This window comes from Neoarius graeffei, chromosome 23 (genome assembly GCF_027579695.1).
Source record: "Neoarius graeffei isolate fNeoGra1 chromosome 23, fNeoGra1.pri, whole genome shotgun sequence".
In the NCBI taxonomy this organism is placed as follows: domain Eukaryota; kingdom Metazoa; phylum Chordata; class Actinopteri; order Siluriformes; family Ariidae; genus Neoarius; species Neoarius graeffei.
This window is the reverse complement of record NC_083591.1, coordinates 19,258,635-19,281,989: the sequence shown is the minus strand read 5'-3', so window position 1 is coordinate 19,281,989 and position 23,355 is coordinate 19,258,635. Positions and strand designations below refer to the sequence as shown.

General features: G+C 42.5%; 1 protein-coding gene across 3 annotated transcripts in view; it reads left to right on the top strand.

Moving 5' to 3' along the window:
- The window catches only part of LOC132871606 (collagen alpha-1(XXVI) chain), an 87,681-nt gene extending 65,231 nt beyond the window's left edge, over positions 1-22,450 (top strand). For all 3 annotated transcript variants that reach the window (XM_060905896.1, XM_060905898.1, XM_060905895.1), the window contains 6 exons: positions 13,490-13,542; positions 16,371-16,433; positions 19,213-19,248; positions 19,341-19,394; positions 19,621-19,705; positions 20,812-22,450. In XM_060905896.1, the coding sequence (XP_060761879.1) occupies positions 13,490-13,542; positions 16,371-16,433; positions 19,213-19,248; positions 19,341-19,394; positions 19,621-19,705; positions 20,812-20,945 (425 nt within the window). In that variant the 3' untranslated portion in view covers positions 20,946-22,450. The remainder of the gene's footprint in view (positions 1-13,489; positions 13,543-16,370; positions 16,434-19,212; positions 19,249-19,340; positions 19,395-19,620; positions 19,706-20,811) is intronic.
- Positions 22,451-23,355: the final 905 nt, after the last annotated feature.

Sequence of the window (23,355 nt, the reverse complement as noted above, 5' to 3'; positions counted from 1 at the left end):
TGATCTAAGTAGGCGTGGCGGGTCATAGAGGAGCAGAAGTTCACTCAGGTACTGTGGTGCGAGACCATTTAGTGCTTTAAAGGTCAATAGTAGTATTTTATAATCAATACGAAATTTGATTGGGAGCCAATGCAGTGTGGATAAGACAGGCGTGATGTGGTCATATTTTCTAGTTCTAGTAAGGACTCTTGCTGTGGCATTTTGAACTAACTGGAGCTTGTTTATGCACTTATTGGAACATCCAGACAGTAAGGCATTACAATAATCCAACCTGGAGGTAACGAAAGCATGGACTAGTTTTTCTGCATCATGCAATGACATTAAATTTCTTATCTTTGCAATATTTCTGAGATGAAAGAAAGCTATCCAGGTGATGTTATCAATGTGAGTTTCGAATGAAAGACTGGGGTCAATAATCACTCCGAGGTCTTTTACTGCTGCACGTGAAGAAACAGAAAGGCCATCCAGAGTTACTGTGTAATCAGAAAACTTACTTCTAGCTGTATGTGGTCCTAGCACAAGTACTTCAGTCTTGTCAGAGTTAAGCAGAAGGAAATTTATAAGCATCCAGTGTCTAATGTCCTTAACACATTCCTCAATTCTATTAAGCTGGTGTCTCTCATCAGGTTTTGCAGAGACATACAACTGTGTGTCATCAGCATAACAGTGGAAACTAATACAATGTTTACGAATAATATCGCCCAGAGGTAACATATATAGAGAAAAAAGCAGTGGACCCAAGACAGAACCTTGTGGAACACCAAACTTTACCTCGGTACGTCTAGAAATATCACCATTTATATCAACATACTGATAACGATCAGTTAGATAAGACCTGAGCCAGGAGAGGGCCATTCCCTTAACTCCCACAACATTTTCTAGTCTATCCAGAAGAATGGAATGATCAATGGTATCAAATGCTGCACTAAGGTCAAGCAACACAAGTAGCGAGACACAGCCCTGATCAGACGCCAACAGTAGGTCGTTTACTACTTTAACCAGTGCTGTCTCTGTGCTATGATGAGGTCTAAATCCTGACTGATACATTTCATGGATGTTATTCCTATGTAAATATGAGCATAACTGCTGTGCCACAGCTTTTTCAAGGATCTTGGAGATAAAGGGGAGGTTTGATATTGGCCGATAATTGGACAGCTGACAGGGATCAAGGTCAGGTTTTTTAATCAGGGGTTTGATAACTGCTAGTTTAAAGGATTTGGGTACATAGCCAATCATAAGAGAAGAATTTATTATTTTTAGAAGCAGTTCAATTACTCCAGGCATTATCTGTTTGAATAGATGTGTCGGTAAGGGATCTAGTACGCAAGTTGAGGCTTTTGATGTAGAGATTAATGAAAGTAATTCAGTTTCTTTTAGGGGAGTAAAACATTCTAACTGATGATCTGATACAGTTATATTGTTAACTACAAGGTCACTTTCATTGTCTAACCTTAAATTAGTAGTTTGAATTTTTTGTCGGATATTCTCAATTTTGTCATTAAAAAAATTCATGAAGTCGTTGCTACTACATACTGCAGGTGTGCATGTGTTGATAGTGGACTTATTCCTGGTTAATTTTGCTACAGTATTGAATAGGAATCTAGGATTATTTTTGTTATCTTCTATTAGGGAGGAGAAATATGTTGATCTCGCAGCACTAAGAGCTTTTCTATACTTCAGGAAGCTCTCCTTCCAAGCTAATTTGAACACTACCAATTTTGTTTGACGCCATTTACGTTCCAATTTCCGAGTGGTCTGTTTTAATGTGCGAGTGTCATCATTATACCAGGGTGCTAATTTTTTGTCTCTGACCATTTTCCTTTTTAGAGGACCTACATTATCTAAAGTATGGCGGAATGTTGACTCTAAGCATTCAGTTGCCTGATCAAGTTCTGCAGGGGCTGACAGTGACCCAATCAAAGTTGACAGCTCTGGGAGATCATTTATAAAGCTCTGTGCAGTAGTTGACGTGAAAGTACGTTTAATACAGTAGCGTGGTGAGGTGCATATATTATTACTCAGACATATTTTGAATGAGATGAGACAATGATCTGAGATAACTTCAGACTGTGGAAGTATGACTATATTGTCTACGTTTAATCTGAATGTTAGTATTAGATCAAGGGTGTGACCACCATTATGGGTCGGTCCTATGACATTCTGCTTAATCCCGACTGAATCTAAGATGGACACAAACGCTGTTTTTAAAGGGTCTTCTGGGTTATCGAAGTGAATATTAAAATCTCCGACAACTAAAGCTTTGTCTAAGGAAATAACCAAATCTGAGATAAAATCTGCAAATTCAGAAAGAAACTCAAAATATGGCCCCGGGGGCCTGTAAATAATAAGCAATGGAATTAACTGGGTAGACTTATTTTTCGAGGCTACATACATTATATGAGTATGAAGAACTTCAAATGTATTAAATTTATAACCAGGTTTGTGTGTTACACCTAGATAATCGTTATAAATAACCGCGACGCCTCCTCCTCTGCCAGTTAGACGAGGCTGGTGTATATAACTGTATCCAGGAGGACTCGCTTCATTTAATGCTATATATTCATTTGGCTTAATCCATGTTTCTGTTAAACACAGTACATTAAACTCCTGATCAGTAATGAGTTCATTAACCATTAGCGCTTTAGATGTAAGAGATCTAATATTTAATAGCCCCACCTTTAGATCAAAGGTGCTGGCAGCAGCTGTACAGTCAGTATGATCTAATTTTATACTGATTAGGTTACTGGAACAAACTCTCTGAAAATTTCTACCTTTTTGTTGAGCTCAGGGAACAGACAGTCTCGATGTAGTGGGACCTGAGTGACGACTCTGTGCAGCTAGCAGACAGTCTGTTTAGCCTGTTCATCTGCTCCCTGGCCTTGGCTCTGGATTGTCAGAAATTAACTAGGCCTGTTCTGAGACTATGACCTATGCTGCAGGAAATGAGAGCAGCACCTTCCCGAGTGGGATGGATACCGTCCCGCCCTAACAGGCCAGCAGTGCCCTCAAAATTAGCCCAATTATCTATAAAGCCCACACTGTTTTCAGAGCACCACCTGGACAGCCAGCAGTTCAGCGACCATAACCTGCTGTAAGCTACATCGCCACGCCGCATTGGGATGGGGCCAGAGCATACTACAGCATCGGACATCACCTTCGCTAATTTAAACACCTCTACAAAGTTACTCTTAGTAACCTCAGACTGACGAAGGCGTATATCATTAGCTCCTGCATGGATAACTATCTTTGAGAACCTGTGCTTGCCTAGGACCCTAAGATTACCTGCTATGTCCGGCGCCCTGGCTCCCGGTATACACCTGACTAAAGCTGCTGGTGCCCCTAAAGGCTGAGCTAATTTCACGTGCCGTATGATAGAGTCCCCTATAACCAGAGCTCTTTCAGGTTTCTCAGTGGGTGCATCACTAAGGAGAGCAAACCTGTTCGACACGTGACGCGGAGAGGAGTGGTGCTCCCGTGGGCAAGCCTCAGCGGTAGCTTTGGCTCTACGCTTATGCCGCCGAGCCGTCACCCATTCGCCCCGCTGTAAGGGCTCTAATGCCGGAGTTGGGGGATTGCTAACTCCACCTAGGGCGTCCAGACTTTCCCTAACAGAAACTACACTGTTCTCACGCTCACTAACCTGCTCTAAAGCCTGGACACGCGCTTCTAGCACTGTAATCTTCTCCGTCAGAGAGCTAACTAATCTGCACTTATCACAAGTAAAGCTAATAGAGCTATCGCTAGTGATGGAGGAAGAATGACTAAACATCCTGCACTCAGCACACTGAACAGGCTGAAGGTGTGCCATGATGAAAAGATTCACGTACCCTTAAATGAAGATCTGTTGATATTAAAGCAGATCAGATGGCCTCCGCTTGTGGACTTTACACAGGAGGAGAGAAAAAGAAAGCTTCCGGTCTCGGCGTTCTTCCGAAAAAAGAGAAAAAACCGGGAAAAAAAACGGAAAAAGGAAAGCGAAAGTGAAAAGTACAAAAATGAAAGCGACAGTATAATAAAAATGAAGAGGATACTGGAAATTTATTTATAGAAAAAAAGTTAAAAAAGGATTAGTAATTAACGCCGGCACTCGCGGGAAAAAGGACTCGGCGCGAACAACTCAGGAAACAGGAAGTGCGAAACAGGAAGTGAATCAGGACACTTGTGCAGAGCAGAGGAGAAACCACTTCATCGGCACCCAATGTGCCTGTGAACTTCTCGCAAAACGCGTCCAAATCTTTGCAGTTTGGACATTCTTGGCCAATGAATGCAACGTAAATCCACCTTCTGTCATGTTGCTGCACCCACCAGCAACACATCTACGTGGCATGGTGATAAATTAGCTCAAAATGGAGGATTGGAGTTGCAGTTAGCTCTGTGTTTTAGTATAGCGGAAATGGCCATGAGACCGATAGACTTCCTGCTGTGACGTTATGAACATCAAGGTCATTCACTCAGACCGCTACCTACAGTGGTGCTTGAAAGTTTGTGAACCCTTTAGAATTTTCTATATTTCTGCATAACTATGACCTAAAACATCATCAGATTTTCACACAAGTCCTAAAAGTAGATGAAGAGAACCCAGGTAAACAAATGAGACAAAAATATTATACTCGGTCATTTATTTATTGAGAAAAATAATCCAATATTACATATCTGTGAGTGGCAAAAGTATGTGAACCTCTAGGATTAGCAGTTAATTTGAAGGTGAAATTAGAGTCAGGTGTTTTCAATCAATGGGATGACAATCAGGTGTGAGTGGGCACCCTATTTTGTTTAACGAACAGGGATCTATCAAAGTCTGATCTTCACAACACATGTTTGTGGAAGTGTATCATGGCATGAACAAAGGAGATTTCTGAGGACCTCAGAAAAAGCGTTGTTGATGCTCATCAGGCTGGAAAAGGTTACAAAACCATCTCTAAAGAATTTGGACTCCACTAATCCACAGTCAGACAGATTGTGTACAAATGGAGGAAATTCAAGACCATTGTTACCCTCCCCAGGAGTGGTTGACCAACAAAGATCACTCCAAGAGGAAGGTGTGTAATAGTTGGTGAGGTCACAAAGGACCCCAGGGTAACTTCTAAGCAACTGAAGGCCTCTCTCACATTGGCTAATGTTAACGTTCATGAGTCCACCATCAGGAGAACACTGAACAACAATGGTGTGCATGGCAGGGTTGCAAGGAGAAAGCCACTGCTCTCCAAAAAGAACATTGCTGCTTGTCTGCAGTTTGCTAAAGACCACGTCGACAACCCAGAAGGCTATTGGAAAAATGTTTTGTGGATGAAGGAGACCAAAATAGAACTTTTTGTTTTAAATGAGAAGCGTTATGTTTGGAGAAAGGAAAACACTGCATTCCAGCATAAGAACCTTATCCCATCTGTGAAACATGGTGGGGGTAGTATCATGGTTTGGGCCTGTTTTGCTGCATCTGGGCCAGGACGGCTTGCCATCCTTGATGGAACAATGAATTCTGAATTATACCAGCGAATTCTAAAGGAAAATGTCAGGACATCTGTCCATGAACTGAATCTCAAGAGAAGGTGGGTCATGCAGCAAGACAACGACCCTAAGCACACAAGTCGTTCTACCAAAGAATGGTTAAAGAAGAATAAAGTTAATGTTTTGGAATGGCCAAGTCAAAGTCCTGACCTTAATCCAATCGAAATGTTGTGGAAGGACCTGAAGCGATTAGTTCATGTGAGGAAACCCACCAACATCCCAGAGTTGAAGCTGTTCTGTACGGAGGAATCGGCTAAAATTCCTCCAAGCCGGTGTGCAGGACTGATCAACAGTTACCGGAAATGTTTAATTGCAGTTATTGCTGCACAAGGGGGTCACACCAGATACTGAAAGCAAAGGTTCACATACTTTTGCCACTCACAGATATGTAATATTGGATCATTTTCCTCAATAAATAAATGGCCAAGTATAATATTTTTGTCTCATTTGTTTAACTGGGTTCTCTTTATCTACTTTTTGGACTCGTGAAAATCTGATGATGTTTTAGGTCATATTTATGCAGAAATATAGAAAATTCTAAAGGGTTCACAAACTTTCAAGCACCACTGTATATGAATCACTTTAATCATAAAAATGACTATATTACAGGGCTCTACATTAACTTTTGAAACCACTTGTCCTGTTGGGCAAGTTGAAAGGAAATTTACTTGTCCGAATGTAGAGTTGACTTGTCTGAAGAAAAATTTGAGAAAAAAAACCCACAAACTATTTGTAATAAACTAATTTCACCAGAATTACTTTAACACAAAAATCTATTCACTGCAGAAAAAAATTGGACTCCATCAATCATTAATATGAGAAATTGAAAACCAGAAAATTAAAATTATATATATTTTCATTTTTAAGTTATTAACTTTGAATATATATCCTCCACTGATTAATTGTTGTTGTCTAATTATTCAGTGTGGCTCCTGTATGGTATTTAATGATTGCGATGAAAGTTGCAGTGTTTTTTCAGTTTTTGTTGCGATTACATTGCGGGAGGAAGTGAAAGTTGCGAGAAATTGTGATTTTCTCTTTTTGTGATTAAAATTGAGTGATTTATGTTAAATATTAAGTTATTACTGAAGAACTATTGATTAAAAAAAAACAAAGACACTGAGAAATGGTCCTATAAACAACTTTACCAATATAAATGATTACCAGGACTACAAAAATGCAGAAAAATAGGCTTTACTTAACCAAATGCACCTGTTGGTTCAAAAGTTAAAGTGCATAGAACCTCACAGCACAACATGAAGTTACCTTAAAATATAATATAAATGCCTCAGCTTTCAAGTAAGAAAAAAAACTATTAATACTAGTACTGTGTGCAGGCAGTCTCTCCTGAAGACTAAATTAAACAATAATTATAAACTAATAAAATAAATGGCTCAGGCTTCATAGAAGAAAAAAAACAATTTGAACAGAATCTCACAGTATGATGCTGAAGCTGCCTAAACAATGGAAAATAAAATACCATTTTGGCAAAAATGTTGGCATCCATTAATTTCTTGTATTAAGTAAAAAAATAATGTAAAGTGCACACAGTCCTTCACTGTAAACATAACACACTTTCAGTAACAGAATTTAAGCCTACATAAACACTGACTCGCACATGCTGCTTCTCTTGAACGGAAACACGGAAGTAAGGTGGAAGGTAGTTTGTCGACGTCACCTCAAGACGACACCAACGATTGGTCAAATTTGCGGGAAAGTTGCAGTGATTGGATATAATTGCAACACCACCCTGAATTCGCGGGGATTGGTTGAATTTGCGTTGAAGTTGCAAATCACAACATAGCAAAATCATGGAGGGTCTGGTAAATGACCGTTTACTTTTCGGCTCAAATACACGAAGCGGTATTGGCCGGTTTCGCAAGTGGAATATTGCGCATGCGCACATTGCTCTTTCCAAAGAGAAACATTCGGTGATTCATCAAAACAATATATCGAGTGAGATGCTTCGGAAATCATGTGAATAAACTGATAAATTTGATACGTAACCCGAATATTGGCGTATTTTGGCACTTGTCCGATAGGACAAGTAACTGAGACGATGAACTTGTCCGACATAAAGGATCACTTGTCCCGGACAAGCAGACAACCATTAATGTCAAGCCCTGTATTAGATTTATTGTTAACACTTAAAACTATTCCTGTGCCATTCTTGAGGTCTCAAGGCATTTATAAATGAAAGTGAGGCCATGGTTCTGCATATATATTTTAAGGCAAGTGATATAGCCAGGAATTGTGCTAACAAGATATTTCAACAGTTAACTAGGCAGACAATCTAAACTGTGCCTTAAGAAAGTTACAGAAACCAGAAAAGGTTATGGATTTATTCTATAAACTGTACTATCTGTAATCTAAAAGAAATTTCAAAATGTGGGTGAATTGTCACTGTTGAAGCATAGCTCTGTCCATATGTCATGAGCTAGCCAGCTACTGCTCATTTCACTCTGAAACATTTGCCGTTGGAAGTATACAAGAGGGATGTCAAGGCAACCAGAGCCTGGAAATGATGGGCAACGAGTGAATTGATTGAAATGTATATGCCCCTTAAAGCACTGCTGCATCACTCTCTTTAGGTAGACATGAAGCAAGGGCAAAATCCCACCGCAATGCTATCAGTAGGTAATCAAACAGCATCGTGGGGAATGTTGTGAGGATGCAGGCACTTATGGATGTATGCATGGAGGAAGACAGATTGCAGAAAGTTGTCAAAGCCAAATCAAGAAGCGGGAATCAGAATCAGTAAACTAGCAAGGGTCGGGCGATCGGCAAACAATGTAGTGTAGGAATGACAGAGCGAGAAATGAGAAGAAAGTAGCGAGGGTCAGAATTGAAATAAGCAGTCAGAAAGATACAAGGCTTGGTATATACTGGGAGCAGAACAATACTTCGTAAAGGTGTGTATGAGAGGTGAGCTTATCTGGAGGGACAGGTGATTGAGGAAATCATGGTCAGCTGTGATTCAGTAGGTGGGAGACAGAGGGTGCTGTGTGTTTATGGGAGTTGTAGTTTGGGGAGTCCATGTTTGTAGTCTGTTGAGCTTCAGCGAGTTTAGTGACAGAGCCCCCCCCGAGGAGCCATCTCCGGGAGCTACAATCTTTCTGGGGTGACCCCTACCTCTGGGTGCTGGTTTGCTAGGAAACTGGGCATGGAACTCTTGCTTCAGAAGGAGGTCAAGGATGTCTTTGGCATTGACCCAGCTTTGTTCCTCTGGTCCGCACCCCTCCCAGTCGATCAGGTACTCGACTTGGCCTCCTCTACATCTTGAATCTAGGATCTTGTGGAACTGGTAGATGGGGTCTTCAAGGTTGAGTGAGGGGTGTTCTTGGGTTGGTGTGTTGCTGGTGAGGGGCCCCAGGATGGCAGGTTTGAGGTGTGTGACATGGAATGTGGGTGATATACAGCTGTGGGGAGGGAGTTTGAGACAGTAAGATACTTCATTGATATGGTGCAGGATTCTGAATGGGCTGATGTATCGAGGTTGGAGCTTCCTACAGGTGTTGGTCTCCCTTAGGTTCTTGGTGGCCACCCAAACTCTATCGCCTGGGTGGAAGTTGGGAGTCTCTCCTCTATGCTTGTCTGCATATGTCTTGTACTTGGTGCAGACTGACTCCAGACATTGGTGAACCTCCTCCCAGATGGTCTAACTATGTTTGAACCAGTCATCGACAGCTTGTACCTGGTTCGGTGCATCATCCCAGGGGAACAAGGGCGGTTGGTAGCTGAGTATGCACTGAAATGGGGTTAGTTGGGTGTCAGAGTGCTTCAGCGAGTTTTGTGCATACTTGGCCCAGGGCAGGAAGCGTGCCCAGTCCCCCTGGTTACGCATGCAATGGATTCTGAGAAAGCAGCCAATTTCCTGGTTTGCTCTCTCTACTTGACCATTGGATTGCGGGTGCTAGCTGGAAGTGAGGCTCATGGATACCCCCAACCTCTCCATGAAGCTTGTCCAAAACTTGGAAATGAATTGGGGCCCCCGGTCACTAACTATGTCTTCTGGGATGCCATAGTACTGGAAGACCTGCTGGAACAAGAGTTCTGCGATTTGAGAGGCTGTGGGGATGCCAGGCAGTGGGATGAGTTTCAGGGCTTTCAAAAATCTATCTATGGTTACCATTATTGTGGTATTTTCTTGAGAGGGAGGTACAGTAGGTCAGTGATAAAGTCAATCGCCAGGTGAGACCACGGTCTTTGGGGAACGGGTAGTGGGCATAATTTGCCCGCGGGGGGGCTCTTGGGACCTTTGCTTGAGCACACTCAGAGCAGGAGGCGACAAACTGGTTGATTTCTGATAATGTTTTCCCACCAATACCAGTTCCTTAGCATCTGGTGGGTTTGTTAGCTGTTTGGATGTCCTGTGGCGGGAGATGCATGTGCCCAGGTGATGAGTTTACTGCGGAGATGCTTTGGCACATAGAAAAGACCAGGTGGAGGTTGACCGGCAGGGTTTGGGGTTGTGATGCGTTGATTTCCTTGTCCAGTTCCCAGGTGTTGGACTGCACGAAACATTGTGGTGGGACAGTGGGATGGGAACCCGTTTCGTGGTGGAATGGCCCGAATGCCCTGGATAAGGCATCTGGCTTGACATTTTTGGACCCTGGACGGAATGAGATGGTGAAGTCAAAGCATGTGAAGAATGGAGCCCATCTGGCCTGACGAGGGTTCAGTCTCTTGGCCTTTCTGAGGTACTCGAGATTCTTATGATCAGTAAGGATGGTGAAAGGGTGTGTTGCTCCCTCTAGCCAGTGCCGCCACTCTTCAAGAGCCAATTTGATCGCAAGCAGCACTCTATTTCCTACATCATAATTTCTCTCTGCTGAGGTCAGTTTCTTGGAAAAGGTGGCTATGGGATGTAGCTTCTGTTTCTCCCCAAAACATTGGGACAAGATGGCCCCTATTCCAGTGTCAGACGCATCTACCTTTACGATGAATGGTTTTGCAGGATCCGGATGCTGGAGTATAGGGGCTGACATGAAAGCTTGCTTGAGTCTGTTGAAGGCTTCCTCAGCTGCTGGGTTCCAACGTAGAATCTTGGGACCTTTCTTTAGTAGCAAGGTTAGTGGGCCTGCCAGAGTGCTGAAGTTTCTAATGAAGCAACGGCTAGGAAGCCTAGGAAAATTTGCAAAGCCTAGGAAGCGTTGAAGATCTTTGATAGAGCGAGGTGTTGGCCAGGATGTTATGGCTGAGACCTTGGACGAATCCATACTGACTCCACTGGCGCTGATGACATAGCCCAGGAAGGAGAGCCTGCTTTGGTGGAACTCGCACTTCTCAGCCTTCATGTAGAGGTTGTTCTCCAGTAGCCACCTGAGGACTGCTCTGACGTGTTCCTGGTGAAGCAGGAAATCTGATGAGTAGATGAGGATGTTGTCTATGTACGCAATGACATATCTACCCAGCATGTCCCAGAGCATGTCATTGATGAAACACTGGAACACGCTGGGAGCTGAAGAAGGGCCATAAGGCATGACCCGTTATTCAAAGTGTCCAGTGGTGGTGCTAAAGGCAGTTTTCCACTCGTCACCGTCTTGATCTGGATCAAGTTGTATGCACTGTGTAGATTGAGTTTAGTGAATATCTTGGCGGTTTGTAGTTGTTCTAGTGCTGCTGGAACCAAGGGAAGAGGATATGGATACTTGACAGTGACCTGGTTTAGACCTCTAATCTATGCAGGGCTGCAGCCCACCCCCATGTTTCTCCATGAAAAAGAAACCAGCTGATGCAGGAGATTTGGACGGGTGAATATATCCCTGTTTGAGAGCCTCCTGTATGTAATCCTCCATGGCAGCATGTTTCTTCTGGGACAGGGGATAAATGTGACCGTGAGGCGGAGACATACCTGGTAGTATCTGTGGTGCAGTCGTAAGGTCTGTGCAGTGGTAGCCTGCAGGCCTTCCCCTTGCTGAGGACCTCAGAGAGGCCCCAATAGCAGTCAGGCACATTGTCATTGGAGTCGGGTTGAGGGCTCTCCACAGAGGTGGAGGCTACTTGGACCTGAGGACAAGAAAGGCAACTCTGGAAGCATGTAGGTGACCATTGGAGAATTTCTTTGTGTTGCCAGGAGATGAGAGGGTTGTGGAGTTGCAGCCAGGGATACCCGGGAATAATGCCATGATTAACGGTTGACGTAATGTAGAGCGACATGAGCTCCTTGTGTAATGCTCCAACCTGGATCTGCACAGGTTGGGTGCATGAAGTGACCAGCCTGTCACCTATTGGTCCTCCATCAATGGTCCGGATGCTAAGTGGGCTGTGCAGCAAAGTGACAGGAAGGTTGAGCTCTTGCACAATTGCTTGACTGATAAAGTTCCCCTCTGCCCCTGAATCTATGAAATCAGATAGGGTATGAGTAGAGGATGCAACTTTCAGTATCATTGGTAACTGGAAAGACTTGGAGGAGAGCTTTCTCACTGGACTTGTGGAGGACACGGGTTGTTTAGCTGGGTTCTCGCGGGCTGGTCGGGTCGGACAGTTCCGGATGTTATGTTTGGAGCTCCCGCAGTAGAAACACAGCCCCTCCTTGCATCATCTAGCTCACTCAGCACGGATTAGTCTAGTGCGGGATACTTCCATCAGTGCATTGTCCTCTGATGGCAGAGAAGTCCTGCCACAATCTTGAATGGAGGGACGGTGCTTAAGCAACTGCTTAAGCATCCGTCTCGATGGATGGCTAGATCTATGAGGGAATCGAGAGAAAGATTCACATCTCTACAAGCCAGTTCACTGATGATCTCAGGATGGAGACCCTGGCGAAAGACTGCCTTCAGGGTAGGGTTGTTCCATCCACTGGTGGCAGCTAGTGTCCTCAAGTCCAGGGCGTATTTAGCTACACTGTGGTTACCCTGGGAACTGGCAAGTAGGCTCTCTCCAACCTCTATCCCCTCGGGTTCATGGTCAAATACCCTCTTGACTAGCGAGAGGATCCATTCATATGATTTAGTTTGCTCGCCACCCCTGTTCCAGATTGCAGTTGCCTAGCGGAGTGCTTTGCCAGTGAGAAAAGACAAGAATTTAGCGATCTTATGCTCGTCAGATAGGCTGGGCATAGTGGCAAAATAATATAAAGAACATTGTAACAGGAAACCTTTACATGCATTGACATCTCCAGTGAACTTCTCTGGAGTAGGGAGTTGCAACGCCGGATTGGGAGGAGACGTGGGGCGCGCTAGGAGGGCCTGCAACATCACCATTGCAAGCTGAGCCATCCGAGTGTTGAGATCGGTGAGCATCTGCTGATGTTCTCCTAGCAAACTCCCCTTTGTGTTGAAAGCAGTCTGTTTTGGAATCCTCCGCTACATCCATGTTGGCGAAGTATCCTGTGAGGATGCAGGCACTTACGAATGTATGCGCAGAGGAAGACAGATTGCAGAAAGTCTTCAAAGCCAAATCAAAACGCGGGAATCAGAATCAGTAAACTAGCGAGGGTCGGGCGATCGGCAAACAACGTAGTGTAGGAATGACAGAGCGAGAAACGAGAAGAAAGTAGCGAGGGTCAGAATTGAAATAAGCAGTCAGAAAGATACAAGGCTTGGTATGTACTGAGAGCAGAACAATACTTTGCAAAGGTGCATATGAGAGGTGAGCTTATATGGAGGGACAGGTGATTGAGGAAATCACAGTCAGCTGTGATTTCAGTAGGCAGGAGAGGGAGGGCGCTGTGTGTTATGGGAATTGTAGTTTGGGGAGTCCATGTTTGAAGTCTGCTGAGCTTCAGCGGGTTTACTGACAAATGTAGGAAAGTGAAAATAGATCAAAATGTCAATGAAAGTGATTTAAAGTCAACACGGGATCTGACCTTAGACACCACTGAAGATTAATTATAAAGATTAATATGTTAAGTTAATTCAAGGTGGATTTTTTCTGTGTAAATTTAAATAACTTCAAATGAATGAACAGATTCTAGTATGATTACATCCAAATGTAAAGTCATTAACTTTTTTTTTTTTTTTTAAATCCTGTCCTTGTTAAGGCCCCCCAGGTCCTGCTGGAGCTCCTGGCATTCCAGGTTTACCTGGACAAGATGTAAGTATATGTTCAGACACACACACACACACACACAAATCATCTGAGTTTTTCATAAAACTTTTTTGTCCATCTTAGGAGTGGTTTGGTGAAAAATAAAATGAACACAGTGTTCCCCTTAATCCAAGTGTCATCTAAAAGCTAGCACATTTGATAATTTTGTTTTGTTTGCCGCCTAAAAGGATAATGTGGCTAACAAGTAATGGAAGTTTTTCTCATTTAAAAGCATATCTGTAAACATCACTGTATCGTCGAATAACATCCAGGGCTTCAGTGATGTCCTACATGCTGTGCTGATGTGGTTTAGTGAACTGTACAGTGGGAATTACTGTAATATGCTGTATAAACATGAACATAATGTAACCATGTAGCTGAAAGTTGATAAAGGCGGCCATCTTGGACAACCAGAATCCCTTTTTTCCTCAGGAGAGTTGGGTGGAAATCCATGTTGCGCTCCAATATTTTGTGGGAAGAAATGTAGCAGAAAACTGGAAATGATGCAGAAGTTTTGAGGTCGGCCTCGTGGTTAACGTGTTTGTTTCTTGACCAGAAGATCATAAGTTCTACTCATGGTAGGGTCATACCAAAGACCATCGTAAAAATGGTACCTACTGCCAACTGGTGAGGCACACTGTAATACAGATGTGAGTAGGGAGCCAAACTCTTGTGGTTACCAGAGGACCAGCCCCCCACTGTGACCCTAGCTGTGTAATAGGCAAAAGGCCGAGGGCTATAGAAATGGAAATCAGTGCCACCTGGTGCACCTTAAAGCATATACGCAGAGCCATGGCCTTACTTTCGTTTATAAATGCCTTGAGATCTCAGTAATGGCACAGGAATAGTTTTAAGTGTTAACAATAAATCTAATATAGTCATTTTTATGATTAAAGTGATTCATATAGGTAGCAGTCTGAGTGAATGACCTTGACGTCCATAACCTCACAGCAGGAAGTCTATCGGTCTCATCGCCACTTCTGCTATACTAAAACACAGCTGACTGCAACTCCGATCCTCCATTTTGAGCTAATTTATTGCCATGCCATCTAGATGTGTTGCTGTCCAGTGCAGCAACATGACAGAAGGTGGATTTACGTTGCATTCATGGCCCAAGAATATTCAAACTGCAAAGATTTAGACGCATTTTGCGAGAAGTTCATGGGCACGTTGGGTGCCGATGAAGTGGTTTCTCCTCTGCTCTGCACATTTTACTGAAGACTCCTCTGATCTGTTGAGGAGCGCTGGCTATAAGCCCGTATTGAAAGAGGGTGCAGTACCAACAATTAAATAAAACTACAAGCAAAGGAAAGTATTTATTTATTTATTTATTTATTTAAAAAGTGAGTTTAGGGCGGCACGGTGGTGTAGTGGTTAGTGCTGTCGCCTCACAGCAAGAAGGTCAGGGTTCGAGCCCCGTGGCTGGCGAGGGCCTTTCTGTGCGGAGTTTGCATGTTCTCCCTGTGTCCGCTTGGGTTTCTTCTGGGTGCTCCGGTTTCCCCCACAGTCCAAAGACATGCAGGTTAGGTTAACTGATGACTCTAAATTGACCGTAGGTGTGAATGTGAGTGTGAATGGTTGTCTGTGTCTATGTGTCAGCCCTGTGATGACCTGGCGACTTGTCCAGGGTGTACCCCGCCTTTCGCCCGTAGTCAGCTGGGATAGGCTCCAGCTTGCCTGCGACCCTGTAGAACAGGATAAAGCGGCTAGAGATAATGAGATGAGAAAAGTGAGTTTAGTTGCACCAGTTTTCCCGGAGTGAGCCGAGGGTTGTTGGTAAAACCCCGGAACGAGACGTGACATATTGCTCGGGCGGTGACCTCCATGTGGTTGTTGCTAAAAACCAGTGACATCCCGTTCCGTCCCGGGTTTTAGTAATTGCCTGAGCCGAGCAGTAATGGCAGAGTACTCAGTAATGGAGAGAATGGAGAAAGAGTGGAGCAGCCATCTTATTTCTAAACTGGATATTGCTGCCATCTCGCCCTTGCGTGGAAGAAGCAAATGAACGGAGAACTGAGCGAACAACTGAAAGTCAGATTGTTTCAAAACAATCAGCCTTCAAGAAGCGAGAACACAGACGGGTAAGCTCCGACTCTCATTTGGATAAAAAAAACAATAAAAACATTGTTTACCTGCATTTAGATGAATACATGTAACTTGTATTGTGCGTTTAAGTTATCGGTATAAGATTACTTAATTTGCTTCAGAATGTGATTGTCTCAGTTCATCTAATTATTTAATTAGCCTTCTACGTTTTCTCAGTAAAAATGCATGCATGTACATGTATGTTGCATAAGTTATAACACCTATCCTGTTTTAATGAGAGTCAACCCACAATCAATGAAGTCAAATCAGTCTTAGTTGAGCAAGTCAGTAATGGTATTTCTTACTTTCACCATAAATTTTTATTTATATGACTTTGGTCTATAGTTGTAAAAGGCCTCTGCCTTAAAACTGGTTACCACTGTGACGTCACGCACTCGGATGGCTAGCTCAGCGGGGCAGCTCAAATGGCAACTTTGCGGTCAATTTTAACTCTCAAAAATACATATATTTTTTAAATTCCCATTTATGCAGCATACAAGAGTCAAGGATGGAGATACTATCCACTCAGAAATTTATTTAAAAATAAAGGTTCTGCGTATATCCTTTAAAGGCCTGGTTAGTACTGGGATGGGAGACTGCCTGGGAAGACCTGGTCCTGGCACAGGAGGGACTTTGATTTTGATATATGAAAAAGATTGATAACATAGACTTGCTAGTTAACTAAAGAAGGAAAGGTTAGGTACCAAAATACATTTTAAAACCAGTGTGTGTGTGTGTGTGTGTTGTAGGCACCAAGGGGTCTTCCAGGCAAAGCTGGAGAACCAGGACCTAAAGGAGACCGAGGTGAAAGGGTGAGGTCTTATCCTACTATATCTTAATGAATCCTGAATCATGTGTTACATTCCTCTTAAATGTAGTTGCAGCTCGTCACTAGATGAATAGATGAATAAAATCCTGATTCACAACTCCATACTTTTTAAATTGATTGCCTTTCTAGATGTTGTGTAATCATGAGCAGTGAGCACTTTATTCCCCCTTTTAACTCCATGGAGTTATTACTGCACCTAGTGGTCAAAAGTAGGAACTGCAACAAGTGCCCACTGGGGCTTGAATCATGCTGCCCCATGCTTGCTATTTTCAGTGGAGCAGGAGAAGCAGACAGGGAAGTTAATGACAGGGTTGCCAGGTTTTTAGGCCAAATTGGGATAGCTTAAATATACTCTGCAGCCGCCAAGATTTTGTTTAGTATCAAATAATCAGAATTAAATCAGACACATTATTGCAAACGGGGTGGCACAGAGGTGTAGTGGTTAGCACTGTCACCTCACAGCAAGAAGGTTCTGGGTTCAAGCCCAGTGGCCGACAGGGGCCTTTCTGTGTGGAGTTTGCATGTTCTCCCCGTGTGTGCGTGGGATAGGCTCCAGCTTGCCCTGCACAGGATAAATGGTTACAGATAATGGATGATGATGGATGGATTATTGCAAACAAAAACAGATTATAGATGCATGTTGTGTCTATGATGTACAGAAACGTTTCTATTGTAAGATATACTGCAACCCGCTCAGTAGACTGTACACTGGATAATGTTGTTGAATCTCAACTGCCTAATATCGAGTTCTGCTAATAAATAAATAAATAAAAATCACCAAGTATAGATTTAAGTGTGATAGTCTCAGGACTTTTTTTTTTTGCTTGTTTGAGACCATTAATGTCGTCATGCTTCTGCTGTTTAACCCAATCCACTCATTTTAACAAACACTATTGATGAAGTGATGTGCTATTAATAAAGCATAACCGTTTCTCACACGCAGGAGAATTTTTGAGAATCTTTTTGAGATTTGTTCATAGTGAACCATTTATTATCATGGATTAATGACGCAGCTGAAACTAACCTCTATAAACAACACTGACTCTGTGTATGTGTTTTGTGTGTGTGTGTGTGTGTGTGTGTGTGTGAATAAATAAAGAGATTTGATCTGATACTCTTCTAGCAGCTCTTTCCTTCTCATAATTCTTATGTTTTGTTAGGATCAGACAGCACTTTATTTATTTACACACACTCCCTGTAATGCCACAACCGCAGTACTACGGGCAAAACCAGCATACAAGTGTAAATCTCTGGACTGAACTGCTGGTAGTGAGAACTGAAAATGAAATGGGACGCCTCTGCCAGGGTGAGATCACTGACTCAGATCGATGCCAAAATACGGAGTCTTATTTTCCATTTGTGTAAATACACAGGTGATAGAAAACCATGTCAGCTGATTGGTTGAGAAATTTAGAGTATTTAACCATTATTTATTAAACCATTAATAATTGTTAAATAACAGCACATCTCAAAGCGTTTTATTTATATGACACTCCATCAATTTGCCAAATCTAACATTTGTTTTATTTATTTATTGAAGAAAGACACGTTTTATCTGTTTGTCGTTGTGTTTCAATGTTGAATGTCTACGAAACAAGCTAGCACTTGTTATCAGAGCAGCTATTAACAATTATTCTATCCACATTCACTAGATATGAGCAATCGCGCATTCTGATTGTCTACTCTACTACAAGGCTATCAGCTCATATATCGTGAGTAGAGAAAAACAAAATGGCAGCCCGTGCTGCTGAATCAACCGAGGACGAAATAAAAACTCTACTTGAAAACAAAACCCCAAAAAATACAAAGATAAAAACAACAAAATATGGAATGAAAGTATTTGATGGTAAGAATGTCTCTTTTTTTTTTTTTTTCAAGAATTATTATTATTGTATTTTTCCCACATTGCTCCTGTCATTTTTTGTTTGTTTGTTTGGTTTGTTTACATTCTAAGCAGAAATGATTGTCGAATGATTTGTGTAAAGTTTTTATTTCTCAAATTTGCAAAAAATAGAAGTAAAAATGTTCTCATCTCATCATCTCTAGCCGCTTTATCCTTCTACAGGGTTGCAGGCAAGCTGGAGCCTATCCCAGCTGACTACGGGCGAAAGGCGGGGTACACCCTGGACAAGTCGCCAGGTCATCACAGGGCTGACACATAGACACAGACAACCATTCACACTCACATTCACACCTACGGTCAATTTAGAGTCACCAGTTAACCTAACCTGCATGTCTTTGGACTGTGGGGGAAACCGGAGCACCCGGAGAAAACCCACGCGGACACGGGGAGAACATGCAAACTCCACACAGAAAGGCCCTCGCCGGCCCCGGGGCTCGAACCCAGGACCTTCTTGCTGTGAGGCGACAGCGCTAACCACTACACCACCGTGCCGCCCCGTAAAAATGTTCTGTTTCTCAAAATCCAGTAAATGAGGATAGAATAAAAGTTATTCCACTCAATCTCGTCATACATGTCTTATAGCCTATGCGCCTTGTTGACTATCAGCTCATGTATGACTCAATTTTGTGGAATAACTGTTAAATACGTTTAAGATAAAAACAACACAACAGGAACCATTTTGAAGACTTTTGTGTGTCGGAAAACAAGGAAGAGTAAAAAAAAAAAGCAGGCATTTTCACTATATTTATTCACCATTAGCTCCATGATCCTCCTAGTTACAGTGCAAAATTATGTACAAAACTCTGTACAGTATTATGTGCATTAACTTGCAGTAATCTGTAAATATTTGCTCGTCCAGGGACCTCCAGGATTAATTGGGGAGCAAGGCTTGACTGTAAGTGTATCTTCCACACAAAGCTGCCCATGCTTTTGGCTTCTAAGAATCCGATCTTCGAGCCACGTCTTTATCTGACTGTCTCATCACAGGGTCCAATGGGTGCCAAGGGGCAGAAAGGCGAGCCAGGACAGAGCCTGCCTGATGTGAGCTGCTTTAACATTGATATCCCACTGATCTGAACTTCAAGGAATGGTTATCAGTTCACATTGTGTAACTGCTCCATGGTAGCTTTATTTGCCCTGAATCCTATGATCATGAGATTTCTTCAATTCAAAGAATTAAAAACAGATTTTCACCGGAGAAGCCTCTGCGTGCATTGTCTGCTCCATTTGACTGAATTTGCATTGACTTGTGCTGATGTGATTGCAGGGTGAAGGAGTTCAGCAGCTGAGAGAAGCTCTGAAGATCCTGGCTGAGCGAGTGCTCATTCTGGAGCATATGATTGGCATCCATGGTAATGGGGACATTTTACTTATTCATGCTCGTGGAGCCATTTATCAAATGTCCATCAGTTTGGTCTCTTAATGGATCTGAGATTCTTATAGAATGAGTATTTTTTTTCCTTTGTGCAAGAATGATTAGTAAGGTCTACCTTCTGTTCTGTTATACACTTTCTTGGATTTTCCTTCACAGTACGTCCGTGTCAACTAGTGGACACATATGATTTTTTTTTAATTAAATGCAGCTTAAGTACAGCATAGAAATGAACTATGCTTCAACAAAGAAGGAAACACCATAAAGCTACCTTGATGTACAAGTGCCTGAACAATGGACTCGAAGGAATTTACGCAAACGATATGCAACATTATGATTTTCACAGTTACAACACGACAGAAAGACAGCTTCGTTCTCCCTAATCCAAGAACAAATTATTTAAAGCGCACATTTAAATACACAAGTTTCGAGCTGTGGAACTCTATCCCCTCGAGACATACAGAACTCAGTCTCAATTCAAACATTCAAGAGACGTTTAAATATCATCCATCCATCCATCCATCCATCCATTATCTGTAGCCACTTATCCTGTGTAGGGTCACGGGCAAGTTGGAGCCTATCTTGGCTGATTATGGGCAAGAGGCTGGGTACACCCTGGACAAGTCACCAGATCATCGCAGGGCTGACACATAGGGACAACCAATCATTCACACTCACATTCACACCTACGGTCAATTTAGAGCCACCAATTAACCTAACCTGCATGTCTTTGGACCATGGGGGAAACCGGAGCACCTGGAGGAAACCCACGCAGACACGGGGAGAACATGCAAACTCCACACAGAAAGGCCCCTGTCAACCACTGGGCTCAAACCCAAAACCTTCTTGCTGTGAAGCGACAGTGCTAACCACTACACCACTGTGCTGCCCCATCCCCTGTATAAATAAAGCTTATTATTATTAGATTAAACAAACCACTTTGGACAGCTGTATCTATTAAACTGGTATTAAAAAGAAAGTAATTCTGGACTTCAGACTTTTAAGTACTGAGTTGGACAGCACTGATTTAATGTCTGTGTGTGCGCGCATGTGTGCGTGTATGTGCGTGTGTTGTTCCGCCTTTAGAGAACCCAGCAGAGGCCGGCTCTGGACTAGATGGCCTGTCAGATGTTCTCGGTCTACCAGCAACAAAGATCAAACGGGCCGAATCGGTGCGCCTTCGCTCTTCTTCTGTCCAGCAAAAAAGGAGGAGTGTTTGACATTTACACCAATGATGTTGTGTAGCTGTCATTCATTGCTGTTCATAGTTATCCAGCGAAATCCTGAGCAAACAGCACTATTCAGAACTTTTATAACCATTTATAAGGAAATTGTTTTTGCTGTACAGTTTTCACAAGTAAATGTATGAATCCTTTTTTTAATAAGACATGAAAGTGTTTTTGTGTGTGTACTTGAGTGTGTACTAAAGTGTGTGTGTGTGTATGTGCGTGCGTGCGCTCTTTGTAAGTTCTGATTTTTATAGTTCATGGACTATGCGCAACCTGTCATCTTGCTGTCTCTGCACTCTGCTCGTTCTTCCTCGTGCCCAGTAAACACACACTTATAGACAGGCCCACACTACACCTGGTGATGGCTCGTCAGACTTCTTCAGGCTCATTTACAGGTCTTAAGCTTGTTAGAGTCAGGAAGGAACAAATGAGGCTCCTGTCTGCTAGGCAGCTCCAAATAAAATATTGTCAAATGAGAAACATCTGGATCAGGGTCCAAAAAAAAGAAAAGTTTAAAAGAAAGAAACACCCCAGCCACCTATTGCTTTAGTTCTGCAGCTCTGAAAACAGCTTGTTCAGATTTGGTAGGATGTTTTCTGTCAGCTAAATTGCAACCATGGCTTTGATTCCCTGTGGTCTTGGTCTCTCTCTGCTTCTTTTCTGTTTTCTCTTGTATTATTTGTCTCGCCCTACTGTGTGAATAAGTGTAACAAACGTATCACTTGGACTGCAGCTTTCCTTCTCTGCCATTGCAGGCCATCTTTTCTCCCGAGTATGTTTACCGAGAGTACAGCTGGTTCTGTAGAAGGGAAATTAATAAGGTACTTACTCGAAGATAACGAAACATGTCTCTGTGACTCGGTGCTCTGCTGTAATGGGATTGCCCTATTTATAAGCCAATCATTTTCAAAAGCCACTTTCTCCAGATAACATTTGTTTCATTCATTTATGCTCCATTAGCACTGAGACAAGATTACAGTGCATATTGACTTCCAAGCATAAGGACCCTATTTCTAATCATTTATTTAACGACTTGGTCATTTTAGCTTCGATGTTATGTATGTGAATTATTGGTTTACTTTGACTGTAGCCTGTAGGATTTTACCACAAGTTGACCTCTTTCTTGCATCAGCTGATTAGCGGTGGTACACTGCTGGTTCAGTATTTTAAAAAAGGGAAGAAAAAAACCCCACAACAATTTAATTTGTTCTCATACAGTAGTTACCAGCAGTATTAATAATATTTAACAACAAAATAAATATGATGTGACTTAATTTGACTTTGTACTGTACTGGAGACTGTATGGTGTCATGGCTGTTAGTATATTCTGCCTTATATTTGGCCAATATTTACTTTTTTTTTGCACTCTGATATCAGGTTGATATGGCAACATGTCAATAAAAATTGATCTCAAGGTTTTCTGGGAGTTCCTTTGTAAATTGGTGTGCACACACATACAAAATTTATGCCATTTATAATAAAAGATTCAAGATTGATTTGTAATTTATTGATTTTGTTGAGTGATCTTGTTGTTGATCTGTATTGCGTAGATTTTTTTTCACCCAAATTACTTCCAGTCCCTAACCACTAGCTAGTATCACACCAATCTGGGAGGCAAAGGCACTTGGGAGCTTCTTCTGGCCTTTCCAAGTGGCACAAGAGAAAAGAGTTTGCCCTCCGATTGCTAGTCCGAATCCCGATGATGACACATCCATCCGTCTCCAGGGGCTCAAGAGAGCAAGACTGACCATGCTCTCAGGGAAGGAGTGGTGGCATACTCTTATAGCATACTCTTTCTCCTCTGTCAATTACAGTGACACTACCCAATCATGGATGTCTGACCATGACTAAATTCTGGGAAAAGTCCCCCAAAACCCCATATCCTTCTTCCAGGATGTGATTATATGGTCATATTTTAGTTGAATCTGCTTCAAGAACAGATTTCCTAGTGGCTTGTGTTGCTGTGATTGAAGAGGGAGACACTTGTCAACAAGACAGCAGGGTCAGCAGTGGAATTGTTGGGATTCAAACTCATGATCTCATGATGAAAGGGGGAGCGTTTACATAGTTGTGATGAATCAAGTGAATCTGCTGTGCATAATGCCTCAGCCTGAGACAAAAACCTACCTATTTGATCAACATAATTGGATCATATAGGCCTTTACAAAATGTCATTGTATTCCAAGTCCAGGCCCCAGGACAACCTCATCATGGCATAACTTCAACTGGGAAAGATTTTTGCACTGGATGCCCTTCCTGACAGAACCCTTCCCGATCTTGGGACCAGCACTAAGTATGCATTGGCTTGTGCAACCCCAGTGGTTGGATATGTTTACGTAATCTCCATATCTTTGGACTGTGGGGGAACCCAGAGCATCCAGAAGAAACCCACACAGAGAGA